At 39.9% G+C, this 23,111-nt stretch overlaps 3 protein-coding genes across 5 annotated transcripts; 2 read left to right on the forward strand and 1 right to left on the reverse strand.

The window, feature by feature from the left end:
* Nucleotides 1-73: 73 nt before the first annotated feature.
* LOC129347252 (protein-L-isoaspartate(D-aspartate) O-methyltransferase-like) lies at nt 74-3,027 on the reverse strand. Of its 3 annotated transcripts, none has more exons than XM_055008763.1 (7): nt 2,934-3,027; nt 2,437-2,572; nt 1,044-1,148; nt 857-888; nt 574-678; nt 332-452; nt 74-231 (listed from the first exon to the last, which is right to left on the reverse strand). In XM_055008763.1, the coding sequence occupies exons 2-7, from the start codon at nt 2,552-2,554 to the stop codon at nt 89-91; spliced, it is 624 nt and encodes a 207-aa protein (XP_054864738.1). In that variant the 5' UTR covers nt 2,555-2,572; nt 2,934-3,027; the 3' UTR covers nt 74-88. The 3 variants fall into 3 exon arrangements, with proteins under 3 accessions (XP_054864738.1, XP_054864739.1, XP_054864737.1); XM_055008764.1 differs by having other exon boundaries at nt 2,437-2,604; nt 2,934-3,005; XM_055008762.1 differs by lacking the exon at nt 2,934-3,027 and having other exon boundaries at nt 2,437-2,924.
* A 59-nt stretch (nt 3,028-3,086) lies between these two features.
* Nucleotides 3,087-6,120, forward strand: LOC111569801 (coiled-coil domain-containing protein 32-like). The gene is made up of 4 exons (XM_023272569.3): nt 3,087-3,229; nt 3,461-3,720; nt 4,942-5,095; nt 5,375-6,120. The coding sequence occupies exons 2-4, from the start codon at nt 3,474-3,476 to the stop codon at nt 5,562-5,564; spliced, it is 591 nt and encodes a 196-aa protein (XP_023128337.1). The 5' UTR covers nt 3,087-3,229; nt 3,461-3,473; the 3' UTR covers nt 5,565-6,120.
* An 11,822-nt stretch (nt 6,121-17,942) lies between these two features.
* LOC129348409 (prolactin-releasing peptide receptor-like) lies at nt 17,943-21,925 on the forward strand. Its single transcript, XM_055008766.1, has 3 exons — nt 17,943-18,034; nt 19,583-20,481; nt 21,025-21,925. Exons 1-3 carry the CDS (start codon nt 18,022-18,024, stop codon nt 21,352-21,354), a joined length of 1,242 nt encoding a protein of 413 aa, XP_054864741.1. The 5' UTR covers nt 17,943-18,021; the 3' UTR covers nt 21,355-21,925.
* The last annotated feature ends 1,186 nt before the right edge of the window (nt 21,926-23,111 follow it).

Raw genomic sequence — 23,111 nt, forward strand, 5'->3', positions numbered from 1 at the left:
TGGATGATGGTATTTTAAAGACCTTTGATTGTGTAAGATTACCTTTACAACATTATATACTGTATATATACTGCCCATTGTTTGAACATTATTCTGTTTCTGTAAATTCTATTCTCACAAGAGTAAAAGCCAAACATGTACTTACAGCCTTAGGAACAGTAGCTGCAGCTGCACCCACATGAATGGCATCATATGGCGCTCCATCTGGGAAGCCAAGTCTTCCATCTCCCACTGTGGATAGATGCAGCTATGACTTTTATAGTCTTATATAGCTGTGCAGCTTAAACATCAATATTTGAAAAATGTATGAGTTTGACGCCTCCTGACTCACCTACAAGTCTGATGCGTCCAGAGGAGAGCAGTTCTGCATCGTCAGCTTGCACATTTTTTATCGACATTTGCACCAGTTCATCAATGTGTTCGATGCCAACCACTCTACCACTGGGTCCTGTCTACACACAGCAGAAAAATGCAGCTGTCACACACTCACTCATATGTTTTATGGTAACTCTCTGGCCAAAATATTAAGCCCAGGATAATATTTTAAAGGAGACTTGTCAAGTTTATACTCACCATTCTTGCAAAGCATGCAGTGAGATATCCACTTCCTGAACCTACATCCAGTGCAGAGGCCCCTTCAATTAGTTTGTCACTTAACAGCTCCAAAGCATGAGCATGCTGTCAAGTGACACCAAAAGGAAAACTGTCAGTGAACGGTGCGTGTGTGTGTGTGTGTGTGTGTGTGTATATATATATATATATATATATATATAAATAATATATTATATAATATATATATATATATATATATATATATATATATAGAGTATATAGAGTTTAGTGTTTTTATACTCACCATGTGTGGTGCACTGATGGTCGCCCTGTAGCCTGTGATCACAAAATACCACAACACAGAGTCATAGCACACATCTGTGATCATGAAACAGCTATGATTCTACACAGTGTATTGATCCAAGTGCATGTGATTATTTTTGATAAGCATGAGTATGTATTTGTCTAAAAAGTGTGATTGGACTGAGTACCTATGGACTGAGGAGAGTCTGCATAAGGATAGTCTCTGGAGTAAATCCCTCTGTCAGTTGCCAGCATGGCATTGAACACTCTGTCATCGCGGATCACCCCATGATCTGGAGGATAAAAGAGGCAATGACTGAACTGAATTGATGAAAGACAGAAGTGTGCAGGATAAACTCCGAGGTGCCAAAGTCTGTTTTCCGATCGATTTGTGCTTTTTCTTTTCTTTAAAAGAAACAAAACTCCATCCCAGTCAGTTACATCTGCATCACAGAGGCACCTCCAAGGGGGCCATGACCACTAATAAAAGTCTCACTGGCCACCTCCTATAGCCACTACAGATCCAGAAATTCATTCACTGCGGTGTGTGCATTTATGCACAACACAATCCAAGGGAAACTCATCAATTACTTCTACTTATAGATTATCAACAACATGGAGACAAGATCGATCTGGTTGTGACAGTAAACAACACTGTGTACTTTTCTTCACCTCAGATAGGTGAGATGCCACACACAGACTCACAGCTTATCAGCTGCAGTTAAACCACTTGTTACACAGCTGAAGCCTGAGCTCCATCACAGCTGGAGATGTCTGAAAGTCTTAAGTCAAAATATTTTTCCGTCATATCTAGTTTTTTGTTTTTTTTTTAAATTAAGGAGATTTTCCATAAAACAGCACCATATTCGCCACAGATACATTCCAGTGGCTGCGTTATTGAACACAATCTCTGTATTCATTAAAGTGACTATCAATCTATGGAAATGGATAGCTCAGTTAAAATGAAAACACATTTTATTGTACCATAATTGGATGTAGTTAGATAAATTATCATTACACAATGACTGAACATTAGATATTGAAATCGTATATAAACTATGGATCTTTTCCCTACAGATGAACTTTTCCCCCACAAATACTGCACAGCATTTTTTTTCCTGGACTACTCTGAACGGCGATCACCCTAATCATCAAAATGTAAACTGTACCTGTATTAGTCTATGCCTGAGACAATTAGTAGGATTATCTGTGACATAAGAAACAAAGACATACCCGTATTTGAGTTTTTAACTCTCATATTGACATATTTTACGCCTAGCATCTATACAACAGCATAATATAATCCCTGAAATTCAGTTATGGCTTTTGGTTTTTGTGTGCCACCCAAAGATTTTCAGTGGCCTCAACTTGTCAACCTTATTTAAAATGTCAGTATTTCTGCTGCAACATCTAACCAAAGTTCTAATCCTGTTCATGGAGGTCAAAGAAGATCTGGTAGGATATGGGAAATAATATTTGAAAAGCAAAGACTGCAGCGCAAGACATGCTCTAGCAAAGATCTACAATACAACAACACTGATGTCAAAGCTCAAGTCGCTGACATAAGTCCTGCACAATTACCCCTCAGCCTGCTAATGAGTTCTGGATGAGTTTTGCCGCTGGACATCCACGCCATGGTCCGGGACAGCAGCACACCCATAGGGACAGCCACTACTGCCAGGCGCAACGCCGCTCGCATCTCCTACAGTGGACCTCCCTGCAGCGACATGATGGTCAGCGCTTGTAACCCTTAATATGAGGCACACATACAGTTGTAAAATGTATTTAACGGTGTGGTTGCACCCCCGTTTGGTAATGCAGATGTCAGCTTGGGCTTTGCAGTGGGTCTGTTAATAAAAGGCGTGAATGTGGCGGTGCAAACTGTTCACAAATGGAACTGAATTTGACAGTTAGCCAGCGAGCTGATCCAGCTTCATAGTTTACAGCTATAATAGCAAGCAAACGTTAGATTATGAACAGATAATATCATTATACGGGTTCTAATTACATTTTGGTTCTTTAAATAGTCAGTGCTCACAAATAAAATAATTCAACAGAGGTCAGTAGCACTTGTTTACCTTGTTAGTTCGTCACCGTCCGTCACTTCTAGCTTAGACACACTTCCTGGCTCTCTTATCTGCGAGTGACAATCGCCTACCAATAAGATGCAGGCATTTCTCATGAGTTATCCAATCAACTTTCAGTACAGTTTGACGGGCGGATACAATGGCCAATCATTTGTCGGCCAACAGGAAGCGGGCCATCAGTCAAAGATTGTGGATCATGGGTACAGTTAGCTAGTGAGGCTAAACTTTAATCGTTAAATTCACGTACACTCCGAAGTAACGGTTAACGTGTCGAGGTTTTCAAGCAGGTAGGACATGTTTGTGATTTATTACGTTGACAAATTGTTTGAAGGGCGTTTGTAATGCACAGCAGTAAGTCATAACGTAGGTTAGACAACACTTTAGCTGTTGATGTAAACCAAGCTCAGTGTTTGATTTCACTTGTCTTTTAAATGTCCAAAGAAATTGCTTGTTTTAACAGTAGAAACACGCTAACATTACCTGGTTTAAAGTCTGTTGTTGACGTCTGTTTGACCCAGAGACTGCACCACAATGATTGACGACTTCGAGAGTCAGGAGGTTCGGTCCAGCGGAGAGCTGTGGACCGAAATCTGCTCCAGTCTGCCGGAGGTTCGAGCTGAAGAAGCTCCAGAAAATAACACAGAGTTCAAAGACTCTTTTCATCCGGCAGCACAAGTCGGGGTGCAGGTTAATAGACAAGCAAATGGGACAGATACCACTTCCTCTAGTGCCAAATGGGAACCCATGGAGGACTCTGAGATTTACATAGCCACCCTAGGTATTTCATCTGCTTTCACCTTCTCTCTGTCTCCTTTATGACTCTTTGCATCATGTCCTATGTAGCCCAGTCTGTCTTCCAACAAGCTGTGTAGGACTTAGTAGGAAAAGAGGTACTCTAAAAAACAGCAAACTGAAAAAGCTCAAATGCTCTTCACTGTAGCATGCTCTATTGCCAATTCATCCCCTATATATTTTAAAACTATTTTACCTTTATTAGGGTGTTTCTGAGGTGAGTTTGGGTTTCAAACACAAAAATCAAATGAGTTTGACTTGTAGGTTTGGAAATAATAATTTGATCTCCTGCTGATTTCTTTACAAAGTAACACTGATCATTTTGGTTGAACTTTATCAAAATCATCTTCCAAAAGATATGAAGAAAATCTTATAATAGTTCAGTTCATGCAATCATTTAAAAACATGAGGCATGGAATCTGTAAAAAAAAACTAACTCTAGAAACATTCCTTGAGCTACCACTATTTTCTGCAGAAGCTATAGTAATCAGATATGCCAAAATATGTTATTATTCAAGAAGTCCTAAAAGAAGAGAATTATTCTGAGATGACAAGAAGGCAGCCAGTGAGAGGACCATTTTTACCTGGCTGCAAAACAGCTGTTCATTACAGTCTTAAGAAGAAATGCATTATTCATCCCCCAAGAAAGGAAGATGCAGAAAACTATCTCAGTGGTCAAAATAATCACTTAAAGCTTAATGTCATATACTACATATTTTGTGTACATAGTAGTTTCTACACAATGCAATCTTCAGTCCTTAGTTATTTAACTTTTGAGGGAGCTGTTTAGCATGTTATGATCACTTTCACTAGAAAAGAATAGTACAAGCATTAACACCTCTCACATAGGTGTGAAATGGCAGTTTTTCTTTGAAGGGTACATTTTTAAAAATTTCTATACAAAAGGGCTCCTGTTTTTCCGATTAGTGGTTTCCGTTTCAGCTGAAATGAATTTTATAGCCTCTGCTATAAAGCACTGCAGGAAAAGCTGCAAACAAGCAAGAACCATTGAAATAACACTTTGAAATATTACAGCACACAGTCTTACTCTTGGTAGAGTTCTTATTTTCTCTTTATACTCAGGATCTATGCTGATTGTATTTACGTTAAAGACCAATACAGTCAATTTTGAAACACTAAAATGTTAGTCATAGCTTTAATGCAAGATGTCAAATACAGAGGTTTTTGTCTACATTTTTCACTACAGAGAACCGTCTAAAGAAGATAAAGGGCCAGTCCAGTGATGTGACCTCCAGAGACATGCTCCGCTCCTTGTCTCAGGCTAAGAAGGAATGCTGGGATAGATTCCTGCATGATGCACAGACCTCAGAGCTCTTCCAAGGTGGTGAAATGGATGAGAGGTAGGACACAGACTTGAAGCATCTTCCTGATGGAGTATTTCTGTTTTAAATGTATCCCTGAATGCTTTGCATTCACTTTATTTTGTAATTTAAGGAATTTCATTCATATTTCATCTGCAATTTCCCTATAAATTCTTCAGACTATGTGCCATTTACACGTCTAGACAACAGAATTACTTCAAATTTAGTGGTATAGGGATAACACCAGTCTTCCAGACAGTATTTTGCTTTAAAAAGACTCATTTTAGCATCCCTTTGTGCATCTCCCTCCCCTCACAGTGCTCTCGAACACTTCAAGAGATGGTTAATACCTGAGAAGGTGGCCATCAGTGCAGAGGAGCTGGAATACCTCCTAAGGCCATCTCAGACTAAGGAACTGGCAGAATCAATCCAAACACAGAACGGAGAGGACACAGAGGGAGAGATGCAAAATCCAGATGAAGATCACACTTCCAGCCCAGAAAAATAAGTGTCTTGAATTAGCAAAAGCAGAAGTAATTCACCGTGTACAAGGGAGACTTGTTACCCCAGCACTCATCTGAATCTGTGTTATGTTCTAGCAGTGTTTTGGCCAAAGCTTTTGTTATCAGTCTGTCATTATCCACTGTATCCTAAGCAACTGAGTGTGAAGCACTTATTCAGTCACATGTGTTTTGTCCTGGCTTTTCATCCCTTCAATTACGTCACCCCTTTGAAATATATAATAATGAAGAACTTGAAATTATTCTTGTCGTGTTGCAGCACAATTATCATCTAGTCTGTGTGTCTCCTACTATATATACATGAAATACTCCCTCCTTTTAAAACGGGTGTTATTGAAGGACCACGCGTCATAACTTCATAACAGTGTGTTTTCTTGCAGAGATTTGTCTGTAAAAATCGCAACATCTAGAGTAGGAGTGAATGTGAAGAATGTGACATTTTCCAGAAAATATTGTAACATATTGTATGACATTTTTATTTTTGCCATGTTAATTTTACACATACAGTTTTATTCACCTTTCAATAAAAACGAATACAATAGATTCTGTTTGTTTGTCTGCTTGTTAGCTGGAACAATGACACTTACATTATCTTAATAGGTGAAGTGTAGCTCGTGAATGCCTGCCTATGTAAGGACCAATTTGAGGTTTTGTTTTGGGACTAGGGAGGTTTTTAGGGTTTAGCTGTATGTTAGGGGCAGAATTGCGGCGTGAACTACACATATGTGTGTGTGACAGCAAGACAGTGGAAACTCTGCCTTTCTGGCTGCTGTGTCTATAGATGGCAGCAAAGAATAAAATTTAACTCATTCTCTATTATACGACTCAAAGCCTTTAGCAGTCTCGGCGAGTGCAACACGACCTATGAAACACTTTTATAGTCCCCCTTGTGGCTCTGAAGGACGTGTCGGTGACCTCCAACATGTAAATACTCTGCTGGAATCAGAATAACTGATGTCGGATGTTATTTGGAAATTACATCTACTCATCTTCCACTTACTGAAGGGACTAAATACGCACATCGGGTCATTTAAAATGTTCATCTAAAGTCTTTGCGCAAGACATCATGGAAATCTCCAGTGTAAGTGCAGCTTAAGTTGAAATTTAAGCAGAGCACAGAGGAAATTGATCCCATCAGCCAATGAAGGGGAAAACAGCTTTCCATTGTTAAACCCTGCATATAATTCTGCACAGTGAAGATCAAACGTCCAAATGGAGGAACATCATGTAAAACCTCCTAAAAATATACCTCAAAATGACATATTTCAAAGGTTTTTTCGTACAAATAGTTACCTCCTGCATTAATATTGCTTAGATGTATCTCTACACCATTGTAGGTCTATGAAGTCCCTGCCTCTCAACATGTTCTGCATTTTTTTTTTTAACATAAGAAATCCTGGAACTGTCATCGGCAAACTGCAGCATCAAGGTGGACATGCTCAGCAAATGCATTGAGTGCTTTGTCTCCCAGCATATAAAAAACACCAAATGGACATGTTTACGTAGTAGAAAACTTGATTGTTACCAGAGAGGGACTGTATCGAGGTTCTAAATGGGGCTTGTGACATTTCAACAGGCTCTATGGTTTTTGGAAATTTGTGATTTTTGTTTTCGAAGTATAAAATCTAAACGGTGGTATTTTCTGCAGTTTTGACTGTTCTCTTATTAAATGTGTTTCTCTTCTTCTTCCCCCAACTTCTGCACAGCAAAGAAATATTACAGCATCAGTAAGTAAAGCTGCTTCCAAAATACGTCTTGGTAACCTTGTGAGAATTCTGTGAGCTCGCAAGACAGACAAAAGACATTTAATTAATTTCACTAAAGCCTCCAACTTGCACAGATTCTAAGAAGTAAGCCAACAAAATAACCACAAGGTTCCATCAACGTCTCTCTTAAACAGTGCTAGAACCACAAAAGAAAATTATAACCTTCATAAAGGTGAGATGTATTGTGGAGTTGATGTTTTAGATTTTACTTGTTTTTGCATCAATGCAACTTATCAACAGACATTTGAGTGTAATTCTGAATTAAATTATCACAGCCTGGGAAGTCCCTCACAAATTGCAATCATTTAAATAACAGCAGCCATGGCGCCATTCTCTAACGTGACTCAATTCAATCAGGATCCTTGACATAAAAAGCCTTTGGGAACCCTTTGATCAGCTTTCTGTCTATCCACTAGGGAACCAAAAGGACTGGCAGTGTGAAATGAGATGAATGAAGCACAACAAAGCAATCTTTGTGCTAATTTCTCTGTCAGTGGAGACACATTCTGCCACCAACCTTCATATAATAACATGGATTTTGTTTTGTTTTTTCTTAAAGGTCCTTGTCACAGTTACTATTTCTGTTAAAAAAATAAAAATAAAAAAAAAAAACTTAGTGAGAAACTCTTGAGCTCCCACAGAGATATTTTTCATGGTAAGAGGCTGGATCGTGATGATGGATAATAAAGTGAAGGTCCAAATGGCAGGAAATTAAAATATGACTGGCACCCATCCTTGATTAAAATGTCGTTTCAATCTCTGGAAGATGTTAATGTCCTCTGAGAAAAAGATCTCCAGCAATCATTTAACCCTAAATGACATTCCTTCAAAAAAAAAGAAAACATCTGAAGCTGACGGACTGATTTGAAAATAACTATAATTTCTAAATCTTATCCATTATATTTACCAAAAGAATACATTTTAAATTCATGACAACTTTCAGTAACATACTTTAAATTAGAGGTCACAATAATAGGCGATATCTTTGAACGAAATTCAAAACAACATTACCATCCAATATTGGAGATGTAAGTAGCACAAAAGGAAATGTAAATTTAAATCTGTCATGATCCCTCCCCCTCATCCTTCCCTCTCCATCTCTGCACACAGCAGAGTCTCTGGTGACTATAAACACCCACTAAAAGGATCTACACACCCACCATTCTCCAGTCTCCACAACACAACCTGTACTGAGATCTCCAGTCTCAGTCACCCCATCAGGACTGCTCAAAGAAACTCTGTTGTTAATAAACTAAACCTGAGCAGCAGCTTCATCCATGTTCCTGCTGAATGTAGGAGGGACACGGTGAAGGGAAAATATCCCAGGGATGACCTCACCGCCACGAGTTCTTCACATTTTTGGGATTCATTATCTGTGCGGCTTTATAGCTGTGACGATAGACAGTAGCAGTGTTCACACAGCTGACTTCAGAGCTGCTGTTTCCTTCAGGACCTCAGCTGGTGTATGACTGAGTAAATGTCCCAGTTAGGTCCCAATATCTGAGCCCTGCACATGATGTCTTTGTTGAAAACAGCTTATGATGTTTGTGTCATGGACTTAAGGGCTTGTGAAACTTGCAGGGAGAACAACAGTCAGAATTCAGTTCCCTCCGAAGACAGACGAACAGATCTGAGCGGTTCCTGCAGGGGGACACGTAATTTATGCATGTCACATACTGCTGGAAAAGGAAGGTTAGAGTGCAACAAACATAAGGGAGATGTGGAATAGTCAGTCCAGCTAATCCACTACTGCAGTAGCCAAACCTTACATCATTAGGGTCCGAGCACCACGAAGTGGTGCGAGGAACCTATTGAAACCCTAGGAATTATTATTATTAGGGTCCGAGCACCACGAAGTGGTGCGAGGAACCTATTGAAACCCTAGGAATTATTATTATTATTATTATTATTATTATTATTATACTTTTTTCTACGGACGGGGAAAACGCATTTTTGACGCCCTAAACATACACGAAAACGCATGAAAATCGCCACACACATCAGGACTGGCGAAAAATTTGATATTTTAGGGGAATGGCACGCGTGCGTGCCAAAATGGCTCAATAGCGCCCCCTAGAAAATTACGAAAATTCAGCCCCTGGACAGCGTCCAGACTTCTGAAATTCGGCACACATATGTAACTCATCAAGACGCACAAAAAAGCCTCTTGCATCATTACCCATAATGCAACAGGAAGTCGGCCATTTTGAATTATGAGTCATGTTTTGGACAATTTTGTGTCATTTTTGGACATTTTTTAAAATCTATAAACTCAAACAGCGTAACTCCAAGAGAGCTGAAATTTGGCCAGGATGTACTCCAATCACGGGTGATCAAAAGTTATCAAAACGCTCCGCAAAAGTCTGAAGGCGTGGAAATGGCGAGCCACGGAATGCGGCCATTTTGAAATATGATTCATATTTTGGACATTTTGTCATTTTTGGACATTTTAAAAAGCTATTAACTCAAACACCGTAACCACGAGAGAGCTCAAATTTGGTCAGGATGGACACCAGTCATGGTTGATCAAAGGTTATCAAAATACTCTGCAACAGTCTGACGGTGTGGCCATGGTGACCAGCAGAATGCGGCCATTTTGGATGTCTCGCCATGAAACAGGAAGTGCTGTCTAACTAGCCTGGACATGCATCAATCTGCCTCAAACTTTACATGTGTGATCAGAGTCCAGCCCTAATCACATCCATAGGTCGATATAGACTCACTGTCATAGCACCACCTGGCGGCCATTTTGAATTTCTCGCCATGAAACAGGAAGTCATGTGTAACTAGCCTGTACATGCTCCAATTTGTCTGAAATTTTACATGTATGATCAGAGTCCGGCCCTAATCACATCTTTGTGGCACTTGGTGGCCATTTTGGATTCCTCGCCATTAAACAGGAAGTGCTGTGTAACCAGCCTGTACATGCTCCAATCTGCCTGAAATTTTACATGTATGATCAGAGTCCGGCCCTAATCACATCTTTGCACCACTTGGCGGCCATTTTGGATTTCTCGCCATGAAACAGGAAGTGCTGTGTAAGTAGCCTGTACATGCTCCAATCTGCCTGAAACTTTACTCTCTCAGTTGCAGCGCCTCCTGGTGGATATGCGTGGGCCAGTCGGGCCGCTCGGATGCGAGGACCCGTCCAACGCTGCTTGCAGCTTTTATTGGTTTAGTGGTTGGAAGTCAATAAAACATTAGCGTCAGTCAAATTGAATGCGTCAGTGGATGGAAGTGGTGGTTGCCTTGTGCTGCTCTTCACTTCACTGCAGCTCCATGGCTCCATCTGCTGGACGGACAGAAGTGCAGCAGCTGATGGCAGCTTCTTTGACCTCACGCTGCTGTCAGACCCCAGATTAGGGTTTATTTCAGATTATATATAATAGAAAATAGTAATTAAAAAATAAGCTGATGTTGTATTTTTGCAGCAGTGAGTTTTACAGGGTTAAGAGCAACCAGTCAAAGGTTATTACTGAGGATTTGAAACAAAAACATTCAGGCAAACAGTTAACATCATAGGGTGCCTGACATGTTTGTTTTTTTTCCGGGTCGATACAGATTTTTTTTGTAATGAAGGAGATCAATAACCAAGATTTGGAATCACTACACATTTGCAGAAAAAATAAAGTTTTTGAACAGCACATAAAGTTAAGTTAAAATTAAAATAATCACGAGTTGCAGCCTTTGCTTATTTATGTTTTACATGCTGAAGTTGTCCTTCAGTGTTTCACTGATCAGATTGTGCTGTGGGCAGGAACAAGATCAGAGGGAGGCAGCTGCAGCAGACCCAAAGTAGTTTCACATTCATTTATCTGATCAGATTTCAGGGGGCTTTTTTTTTTTTTTTTTTTTTTTAAGAAATGGGACCAATAATTGAAAACATGCTAAATATCAGATGGGATCATTGGTGTCACAGGACATCTGCAGACACAGGTCAAAGATTACAAGGAGTTTATTTAACGAATGAAACTAAAACCAACACAGAAAGGATAACTAAACCAAGGTGAAAACAAAAAGGGGAAACCAGACTAATTGTAGGAGAAAGGTTCTGGTTTCAAAGTCTCTGGTCTGGCAGAGAGCGGAAGAATGAAGAACCGGGCCTTCGTGGATTAAGGTGATTGAGAACAGGTGAATCAACCCCCACATCTGTGAGAGAGATGGATGGATGGATGGATGGATGGATGGATAGATAGGTAGGGAGGTAGATGGACCATAGATAGATGGATGGATAGGTAGATTCTGCAGTGGGGAAATTTTCAGTGTGGCAGTAGCAGATAGGAAAAAAAGTAAAAAGAAAAGCAGCACTCAGTGCACAGATATAAATAGATGCTTTCTCCTTAGAGAAGAAATAGAAATGCTTGTAAAAAAAAAAATCTTGTGAAATTGCACATATTGACTTATTTACATTTTATTGCAGTTACTTCATGGGTGATCTGAACTACTGGGAGCAGGCTTGATTGAACACAGTCTGACTGCTGCAGGAAGGAAGGACCTCCTTCAAACATCGTGGGTGAAGCAGTCTGTCCCTGAAGGAGCTGCCGGTGATGGTCCTGTTTCCTGCAGGGGGTGGGAGATGTCCTCCATGATAGACAACAGCTTTGTCATCATCCTCCTGTCTAACACCAGCCCAGGACAGAGCTTGCTTTCTTAACCAGTTTCTTTAGTCTCTTCCTGTCTGCAGCCGTGATGCTGCTGCTCCAGCAGACCACTCCATACAGGATGGCTGATACCACCACACAACCATAAAAGGTCCTCAGAATTGCTCCCTGCACCCCGAAGGACCTCAGTTTCCTGAGCAGGTGAAGTCTGTTCTGACCTTTCTTACACCGTGCGTTGGTGTTCTATCTCTAGACATGTTTGAATGTCTTTATCAATAAATGGTCAAACACATGTTGAGTGTCAGTTCAGCTCTTTGTTCCACACATGTATATGTTCCTATGTGATTGGTGTCTTGCAGTCAGAGTGTAACGAATTGAAGCTGTCAGAGGCTTTCTGTGGTGAAGAGGCTGCAGGACATCAGCTGCTCCAACAGGTGACGCCTTTGTTCTTTGACTCCAACCAGAACCAGCAATAAATCAGCATGAGCTGCAGCTTATCCACCTCATAGAGTGTATAATAAAGAAACCAAGAGGTTTTAGTTGATAGCTGTCTCTAGTGAATGACCAGCAGTGTCTTGTTCAGGTTGTGAGGAGAAGTAAAAAGCTTACAGCAGCTGGTATTCCCAGGTAGTCTCCCATCCAAATACTAACCAGGCCCAACCCTGCTTAGCTTTGCAAATCAGATGAGATTGGGTGTATTCAGTCTCAGAAACAAACCTACAATGTAAGTTCTGTACCTGACATGATTCAAATCTCCACTCACACCTTTTATTTGTCCTTTGATTGCTCCAGTACTGATTGATGCCATCATTTAAGCCAATTTACAACAACACCTTGTAGGAAATGTGGTACAGAGGTAAGTTCTGTGCCTCACATGTTGAAGGTCCATGGTTCAAATCCCCACTCACACTTTTTATGTGTCCTTTGGATGCTCTGAAGTACTAATTGCTAGCATCATTTAAGCAAAGTTAGAGCAACATCTTGTAGGACAGGTGGTGTAGAGGTAAGTTTTTTGCTTGGCATGTTGAAGGTGCCCGGTTGAAATCCACCTTAGTACTTTTATTATCTTCACCTCCTTAATAGTTTTGTGTACCATAATTTACGAAAACTAACAGTTACACCCAGTAAGAAGGATAGCGCAGTGGTAAGTTGTCTGCCTCTCATCCAGGAGGTTTTTGGTTCGAATCCAACCCAGGGCTCTTTTGACACTTTTTAAGATAAGATAAGATAAGATAAAGTTCTTTATTTCTCCCCACTCCAGGGGAAATTTACATTGTTACAGCAGCTTTATTTACAATATATACATACTTTGGCTGTATGACAACCTCTTTCAACAATCATTACAACAAAGTCCACGAAGGACCTTGTGTGAAAGATAGCTCACACATAGGTTGTGTGTCTGTCATGTGGAGGGTCATGGTTCGAATCCCCACTGGGAACCTTGTGGAGGATGATAGCGGAGTGGAAAGGTTGTGGTATGTGGTGTGGAGTGTCAGTGGATTGGAGTTGAAGGGTAGTTCTAGCAAAACCAAGAAGTTGCCTGAAAGAGCGTAAAGAGCGTAAAGAGCGTAAAGAGCGTAAAAGATTTTTGGCAAATTTTGCCCAAATGTGAAAAAAAAGCTTGAGCAGAGTGGGGGATTGAACCTGCACTCTCCAGGTTCCAAACCACCATCACTACCTCTGGACTACCGGTCCTACATACCCAAATACAGGCTTTTCTTCTATTCATCAAGGCGGTGACATCAACACTGAAAGAAAAAAAAAACAATCCACAAAATCAAAAAAGAACATAATCTACCTACAACTTTTAAAGAACACGCTAAAAAACACAATACTAAAAAGTCACACTCTTCTCCTCATCACTCATTTTTACATTTTAACACAATTTCAAAGCCACACAAATCACATTCTTCATGTCAAATCACTTCTCTTCACTACAAATGGGAGAGAACAGCAAACAAATAAAATACAACTTATGGCTTAAATATCTTCAAAATCTCTTTGCTATTCCTCTACATTCAAATTCCTCAACACCACTCAACAATCACCTGCAGGATCTCTTACTTCTTTCTTAGCTCTGACAAAACATCTTCAAGACTCTGAGAAGACAACTCATTTTCAACACATTTGCTGCTTCGTCTAAGTGTCCACACACATCTCCAGTCATCCACAGGCCTCACCACTGATCAGCTGCACAAACTTACATGTTAAACTTCTCCAAAGATAAAATACAGGCCCTTCTGTCTGATCACAACTTTTACTGGTGGCTCATATTTCAAGTTCATTTCCTTGCAAAGTCTTTATTTTGGATTAAAGTGGGATCTGTGACCAGGCAGATCACTTGTTTATTCTTAGCATTTGGATTTCACTGACATTCCTGTCATGTAGAAAAATAGAAATATCTTTGCATTGATTCAGCTAAACTAACTGCAGACACTGAGAGGCGTAAAGTTCAACAAATGCTGTTTTTATTTACTTCACTGGTGACATCAGTAGATGCTTGCAGTGAAACCACCACTGCAAATATTTATGCATTAAAGTATCACAACTGAAAACTCCCTACAAACGTCCACTTCTAACACCACAAACATTGTCCAGAGGAAATGATATTAGCTGAACATAAAAACATGTAAAACAGCTCTGATGCTTTCATCCTGAGCTCCACTCAAACATTTCACTGTGCAGCAGCTCAGCAGTTTGTTTAAGAAAAGCATTTAGGTTCAATCTGTGAAGCCCAAAACCCACCAGCTTTGAAAAATGACACCATTTACCAGAGTCACAAACTGTAAAAACAGAAGGAATTGGTGGATTTTCTATGTGAATGTGTCGCCTCTCTAGTTATTATTATACTTTCTTTTTAGGCGTCAAAATCGGCCTTTTTGACACCCTAAACATATACGAAAACGCATGAAAATCGCCACACACATCAGGACTGCCGAAAAATTTGATATTTTAGGGAAATGGCATGCGTGCGTGCCAAAATGGCTCAATAGCGCCCCCTAGAAAATTAAGAAAATTCAGCCCCCGGACCGAGTTTGACCTAGAGCTACGAAATTCGGTACACATATGTAACTCATCAAGACGCACAAAAAAGCCTCTTGCATCATTACCCATAATCCAACAGGAAGTCGGCCATTTTGAATTATGACTCATATTTTGGACAATTTTGTGTCATTTTTGGACATTTTTCAAAATCTATAAACTCAAACAGCGTAACCCCGACAGAGCTGAAATTTGGCCAGGATGTACTTCAGTCATGGGTGATCAAAAGTTATCAAAACGCTCCGCAAAAGTCTGAGGGCGTGGAAATGGCGAGCCACGGAATGCGGCCATTTTGAAATATGATTCATATTTTGTCATTTTTGGACATTTTCAAAAATTATTAACTCAAACAGCGTAACGCTGAGAGAGCTCAAACTTGGTCAGGATGTACGCCAGTCATGGGTGATCAAATGTTATCAAAACGCTCTGCAACAGTCTGAGGGTGTGGCCATGGTGACCACCAGAATTCGGCCATTTTGGATGTCTCGCCATGAAACAGGAAGTGCTGTCTAACTAGCCTGGACATGCATCAATCTGCCCCAAACTTTACATGTGTGATCAGGGTCCGACTCTAATCACATCCATAGGTCAATATACACTCACAGTAAGAGCGCCACCTGGCGGCCATTTTGAATGTCTCGCCATGAAACAGGAAGTGCTGTGTAACCAGCCTGTGCATGCTCCAATCTGCCTGAAATTTTACATGTATGATCAGAGTCCGGCCCTAATCACATCTTTGCACCATTTGGCGGCCATTTTGGATTTCTCGCCATGAAACAGGAAGTGCTGTGTAACCAGCCTGTACATGCTCCAATCTGCCTGAAATTTTACATGTATGATCAGTCCGGCCCTAATCATATCTATGCACCACCTGGCAGCCATTTTGGATTTCTCGCCATGAAACAGGAAGTGCTGTGTAAGTAGCCTGTACGTGGTCCAATCTGCCTGAAACTTTACTCTCTCAGTTACAGCGCCTCCTGGTGGATATGCGTGGGCCAGCCGGGCCGCTCGGATGCGAGGACCCGTCCAACGCTGCTTGCAGCTTTATTTACTTTTATATTTACTATGTGGTTACTGCAACAAACAGTTTGGCTCACTACAAGTAACTCTACCTTTCTGCCAGAACTCACAGCACAGGAGTTTGGTGATTCCTCCACAACAGACTCTCAATAGTCCTCATTAGTGTCCAGATGAATCCAAGGAAAAAAGCAGGCCATTTAAGGAAAGGCTGGGTGTCCTGCATGTAGACCAAATTCTGTTTGATTTGTGTCTCCACTGAAAAAATGCAGGAATGATGGATGTGAAAGTTTTTTTAAAATCAGTTTTTACCTGCACTTTTTGGAACAATTTACACGTGTCCTCTGTTTTGTTAAATTCCAGATACTATGTAATAAAAAAGCAGGAAAAAAGTATAAATATATGTGCTACCTGTGAAAAAAACAGGCCAAAACTGTAAATAATGTCCATGCAAAAAATGTGTACTTTGATAAATACGTATTTATTCTTTTACGGTGTGTTCCTGTAAAATGACACTGTTCTCCTGTTCTTAAATCAGCTATAAGATGTAATTATTTTACAGATATTTGCTGTCATTTTCAGCATTTTTGAACAGTTTTTGCACATTACAGTATTCCATTGTTTCTTGCACTGCTTTTATATGAGATTTTGTTTTACAGAGCACATATGGACAGTTGTGATAAAAACGTAAACTAGTTTTGTTTTTCTGTGTAATGTAGACTTTTTACTTCTTTTACATTTGTACTTCAGACCTTGGGCTACGAATATAATACTTCACGTTACATCACCGCATCCTGCTCATTCATATTCAAATTTCCCAGCATCTGTGCTCAACAAACTCAATTACCTGCTTCTATCTTTCTGTGCCAGTTTTTCTGTTTTTAAGACATCCAAGGCAGCAGTGATAGAGAAAAGGGGCCAAGACCTCAGAGGGTTAAACATACTGTAATTGTGATTGCCATGTCAATAACAATTGTGATAAATAATATCCTTTGTTACTGAAGAAGTAACACATTCATGCATGGAAGAACAATTTGGCTTGATTTAAATTTAAGTCAAATACATGAACATTTTGTGCTCAAGCTGTCATCAGAATGACATTTGAAAACTAACCAATATTTCAACCTAGAGTCCTACACTTTATAGCCTCGACCTAAATTTCCCCCAAATAATTGTTGAAATCACGATACAACAGTGATAATTAAATCTTTATGGACATCTTGATTATGTTTGCAATTGTCCTGGATTACCCTCAGTAGGCTTCATTTGTCATGATGTCATGCTGGTTTTGTGTTGACTCTAGCACCAAGACTCACAATTTTCAATTTAGTTTCATGAATATTTAATATGTGTACTGCTGGAGAAAGATCATGTTTTGTCTGGTAATAGTTCAATTTGTATTCTGTTTCCATAATGCTGGTGTCTGAGTGCGTTTACCTAGAAAGTGACGGCATTGTGAAGAACATCACAGCTGGAAATGTGACATTCTGCTCTCAAAATGATTCAAGGTTAGCGGGGTACAGACTAATTACGATTTTTTTTAAATTCCTTCTCATGCCATTTCATTATCAAAGTTTGCTTTACGAGTCATGTCATGTTTCAGGACAAGTTTGGGGTAATATGAGTGACAGTATCAAAGTGAAATGTGTCAGAATCACTATAAATTGACCATATAAAAGCCCAGACACATTATAAGTCCCACTAGATAAATGTGGGAAGATAATATACCATAAAACAGGGCATGGTCATTGTAAATCTCTGATTTATTGACGGAGATGTACTACACTTCCCAAGAGGAATATTATACGGCATTATAATGATTTTAGAAGGCATCTTTTTTCTCCTGGAGATGATTCACTCACATGCTGTATGCTGTGTATGAGAGAAAGAGCAAATCACTTTAGTGTGAAGCAGAGTGAGCTGCAGAGAACAGAAGAGCAGCACAACAGTTGGACTCCCTGCAGGAGGAGGACGCAACCAGGAGCTGGACCGTTTATCTGACATCTGACTGACGTCTGATGGCGCTAAGAGGTACGTTGTCCTTTATTATGTACTTTTGGAAAACTGATACACTAGAATTATGAAACTTGCATTAAATATTTTTGTCCTTTTAAGAGAAAAAAAGGTTTTGTAATAAGTTTTAAAATGGGTTATGTGTCATTATTAGACTTTTATTGTTTTACCATAATCGTGAGGATCAGTTAATGACAGATCTAGATTTAATTCCTCGTTGGGGAAAAATTAGTAAGACAAATTGATGAAAAATGCTGTTTTCAGGAGGTCTTGCTCAGTCTAAGTAGGTTAATAAGAAGCATTCATTCATGCTCTATAACATGATGAACATATAACGAGACAGCCGCCTCATTTATTTTGATGCTATTTCAAGTTTGTTTAATTGGACAGGATTTGTTTGTGTGTTTATGAGTTTTGCAGATATAGTAAGATTTTCTACTTTAAAAACAAAAACAATGAAACCAACAAAATGAGAATGATGCCAAAATGACACTATTCAGCCCAAATGTGAGTGCAGGTACTACGTATTGCATCTTCATTTAACCTTGCAGATATAAATATAAAAGCCATTTAAATGCTCTGCCTTTGTGTCGTGGGTTATTATGTAAACCAGAGCTTTAATTAACATCCACGTCTTCCTTTCTGCTGTGTGAAATAAATCCACATTGAGAAACATTTTCACACTGCATAACATCTGTGTGTGTGTGTCATTGTGTAGTGCCAGTTGATGAATATTTCCTAATGCTCCACAATAGCTGCATCGTTGACGTCAGATGAGATTACATTTACAGATGCTCAGGATCTGTTAGAGTCGAGGATTAGAGCTCAAAAGATGGTTTCTGGTTGTTTTTGATAACCAGAATACAGCAAAGATGAAAAGAAAAAAAGATTTGAAGGGGCAGGGGGAAATTAAAGGTGAGAAGTGGATGTGATAGTATTGTTGAAGGCGACACAGAAGCCCTACTTCAGCTTTGTAATGAGATTGATTGAGAATTTTGAAGTTGACCACTAATTAGCCCATTCAAATGTGAATCGTCTCTTCAGCTTTTATATGCTATGCTAATGCCACTTTGGATTTAATCAAAATGTTGTTCACTAAATTATGTAGATATGTTAAATCAGGGCTGTACAGTGGCTTTGTGTTTAGCACTTTTGCATTGCAGCTAGAAGATCCGTGGTTCTCATTCCCGGGATCTTTCTGCATGGAGTTTGCATGTTCTTCCTGTGCATGTGTGGGTTTTCTCCAGGTACTCCCACAGTCCAAAAACATGTTCAGGTTAATTGGTAACTCTAAATTGTCCGTTGATGTGAATGTGAGTGTGATTGTTTGTCTCTATATGTAGCCCTGTGATAGACTAGTGACCTGTACAGGGTGTCCTCTTCAGTCTAAATCAGCTGGGATAGACTCCAGCACCCCACGCTCTAATGAGGATTAAGCGGTTTAAAGATAATGGATGGATGGATGTTAAATCAGATAAATATTATTATTTGCATGCATGCAAAATAATTAGTTTTTTTGGAATGGTCTCATAATTAACAGCTTGTCATTCATTCTGGCTTCTGCAGCAATGGACTGGGAGAATTCAGTGAATCAATCCACGGTGAACTCTTCTACTCCGGCTTTTTCTTCATCTCTATCCTCGTCTGAATCGTCCTCCTTCTCCTCTTCCTGCTGCAACTCCTCTCACCCCATCTTCTCAGCCTCTTCCTTCTCTGGGCTCGACCTCCTTTTCAATCTAAAAATCCTCTTCATTCCTCTCTACTCCGCTGTGGTCCTGATTGCATGCTCCGGCAACCTCCTCCTCCTGTTTCTCATCTGGAACAACAAGAAAAGACACAACACTACTAATTTTCTCATCAGCAACCTGGCGCTCGTCGACCTGTTAATGTGCATCTTCTGCGTCCCTCTGACAGCGTCCTATGCTTTTGACAAGCGCGGATGGGTATTTGGATCCTACATGTGTCATTTTGTCACTGTCATGCAGTCTGCAGCTGTCTACGCAGCTGTCCTATCCCTCATGGCCATCGCAGTGGATCGCTATGTTGTCGTGGCTTATCCCATCCGAAAGAGAGTGGGTTGCCAGTTCTGCTGGGGTCTGGTGCTCCTGATTTGGCTGGCCTCTCTGGCTTTGTCCACACCGACAGCATCGCACACTGTGTATCTGGACCTGAGGGCTACAGGCCTGCAGATGGCTGTTTGTGAAGAGTTCTGGGATGGCCAGGAGCGAGGTCGCCTTATTTACTCCTGTTTCATCCTCTTCTTCTCCTACTTTGTCCCACTGGCTGCTGTCTCCATTTCCTACTGTGCTATTTCGCATCAACTGAAGAAGAGAACCAAGTCGGGTCTGACGGCGTGTCCTGAGCTGAGATCTGCACGAGCCACCTGGAGCAGACGGAGGAAGAAGACCTTCTGCCTGCTGCTGGTGTCTGTTGTCTGTTTTGCCTTCTCCTGGCTCCCCTTACAGGTGCAGACCAATGAAACAAGAGATTGACAGTTTGATATGAGATGGTTCAACATTAAAGGATTTACTATAATTAACTAGAAAAGGAGATAAACATGATTTGTATGTCTGTGGGCAGCATTATTAGTGCCTGGCTTAGCATAAAGACTAAAAACAGGGGGAACAGCTATCCCTGCACTGTCCAATGGTAACAAAATCTCACTATTAACGCATTCATTCTGATTTACTCTGTAGAAAAACTGACAAGCTGTGTGGGAACATTTATATTCAGGTCTTGAGTAATCTGCAGAAATCATCAACCCGGCAAAAAAAGACTCATTTTTAGAGTCAGGCTGCCCATTTCACTCTGTTCCCAGTCTGTATGCTAAGCTTACATAAGTATCCTCTTCATTCTTAGAGTAAAGGCATAAAAATGGTAAAAATCCTCTAACTCCCAACCAAATTTATGCAAAAAAAAGTCTTGCTATTGCTTTATTTGAACAGATTGCTAAAAAGTACTAAGTGTTCCTTGAATCAAAGCTTTGAATAACAACTTTTGTTTCACAGGTGGTGAACCTGATCCGTGACCTGGACACAGACTTCTCCATCATAGGGAAGAACTACATAAATGTCATCCAGGTATCCAGCCACCTGTTTGCCATGAGCTCTGCCTGCTACAACCCCTTTATCTACGCCTCACTGCATGACAAATTCCTGTCCTACCTCTGCCACACCATCCTGTCCCAGAGGAGAGGGCAAGGAAAGGACGGAGGTCAAGGGTCAAGCGTCCTCACAATGTCTCACAGGACGCCGCGTCTTCAAACCTCCACCGTTGTGGCAGATTTACCAGGAGCTGTGATACAGAGGAATATTTTTCCTCAAGAAAACTACACCTAAGTTAATTACTGTGCTGAAAAGGCGCAAGAATTTTCTCCAGCTGTGTTTTCTTCAGCTCAGTTGGATGAAAATCGCTGCATGTCAAGGCTGAAATCAGATATGATACAGGGTGTCGTCTTCACTTCCGATTTAATACAAATCTTGTCAGCTTTCATCCTGACAGACAAATGGAGCAGAAAGAGAAGTCCTTGCAAGCACAGTGAATTTGCAAAACATCAACCCTCACGAGATGAGGGTTTCATACAATAGCCAATCTTTTCACAGTCACAATCAATGCCGGTGTAAATATCATCTTCCTGCTTTATTTGAAATGACTCGAGTGTATATTTTTTAAACAAATGTGGTTGTTTCTTTGCTGAAAGTCTATTTACACTGAAACATATGCTACTGTTCACTTAAAAATCACCTTTACTGTTTTCATTTCATTGCTGTACATAATGATATTCTTCTTCACATCACCTTTATGGCATGCTTATGTTATGTATTTTGTGTTTTTTTGGATCTAAATGGTAATTTCCCACTTCTATTAGGTGTATTTGGTTGATTACATGTGTCAATAAAAAGGCTTATTTAAAACATCTTTGACCCTGCATGTTCACTTCATGTTGGTTCAAGGATAAAATAGAAACATGGAGAGTTTTGGTAATAATGACTGAATAATGTACTTCTGTCATTCAGTTCGGCCTTCATTCATCTCTGGATGTTTTTCACACTTTCAGCTGAACAACATGTGTGTGCAAAATGCGCAACACGTTTAAATGTCAGCTTTGAAATGGTGAAGGGAAAAACGCTTCATCTGTGCTGATCATTGTAATATGTAAAATAGTTAAGATTGAATAAACCAGAGAGATGCAAAATGTTACACCCTCAACAGAAAGGTCTATATGTGCCAAGTAAATGCAAACGATAACAGAATTTGAATGCAGACACAGCAAAATAAGCAAACTTTTCAGAATCTATACTCCACCAGTTTAATTTTAGAAATATGCTGACAGTTATGCAGCTGTAGCTATTTTTTCACATTTTGCTTCCTACTGTATGAAAATGTTTTACATCTACTGCAAGACACTTTTGTTTTCTTAACCTCACACTATGACATACATTTTGTATTCAGAGTAAGCAGGTTTATACTATATATTGCCCAAATCTGTACCAAACGCTCACAGCAACTCCACTGAAAGATGAATAAAGGCAACATTGCTGAATTTCTTAGCATTTTCTGACCTCATTTTTGAGTCCTAAAGCTGTCGTGACACCGACCATTTGAGAGCTGCAACAAGCTGCAGTATAAATGTGAGTATGACATTTTACTCTACAGTCCTCTCTAAAAAACACTGGAGCTTGAAATGGATTATTCTGCAGATTTTGTGCTTTATGTGTCATGCCACATATTAAACAAACTCAGATAAAGCTATGATGGAAAGGTTAAAAACTAGTATTATTTATTATCCCGCTTACTTAAAGATCCTAATCTTTAAAAATAAATCTTATTTTGAAAGTTCATTTGAAATGGACTGTTCTTCATATAACTATGAAGATGTGAGATATGAGATGTGACCACTCCAGAAAAACAACAACAACTGAAAACTATTAGTGATGCTGTTAGCTGAACTCATTAATGTGCTTTTATATCATGATATAACACAGTCGATTATACAGGCTGGCATTGGTAAAAGGGACAGTTAATCAAACACACTTCTTTTGCTGGTGTGCATGGATGTCATTTTATTCTGGGTGAAAATAATGAGCCTTAATCA

Source organism: Amphiprion ocellaris, unplaced genomic scaffold, assembly GCF_022539595.1.
Source record: "Amphiprion ocellaris isolate individual 3 ecotype Okinawa unplaced genomic scaffold, ASM2253959v1 Aocel_unscaffolded164, whole genome shotgun sequence".
In the NCBI taxonomy this organism is placed as follows: Eukaryota; Metazoa; Chordata; class Actinopteri; family Pomacentridae; genus Amphiprion; species Amphiprion ocellaris.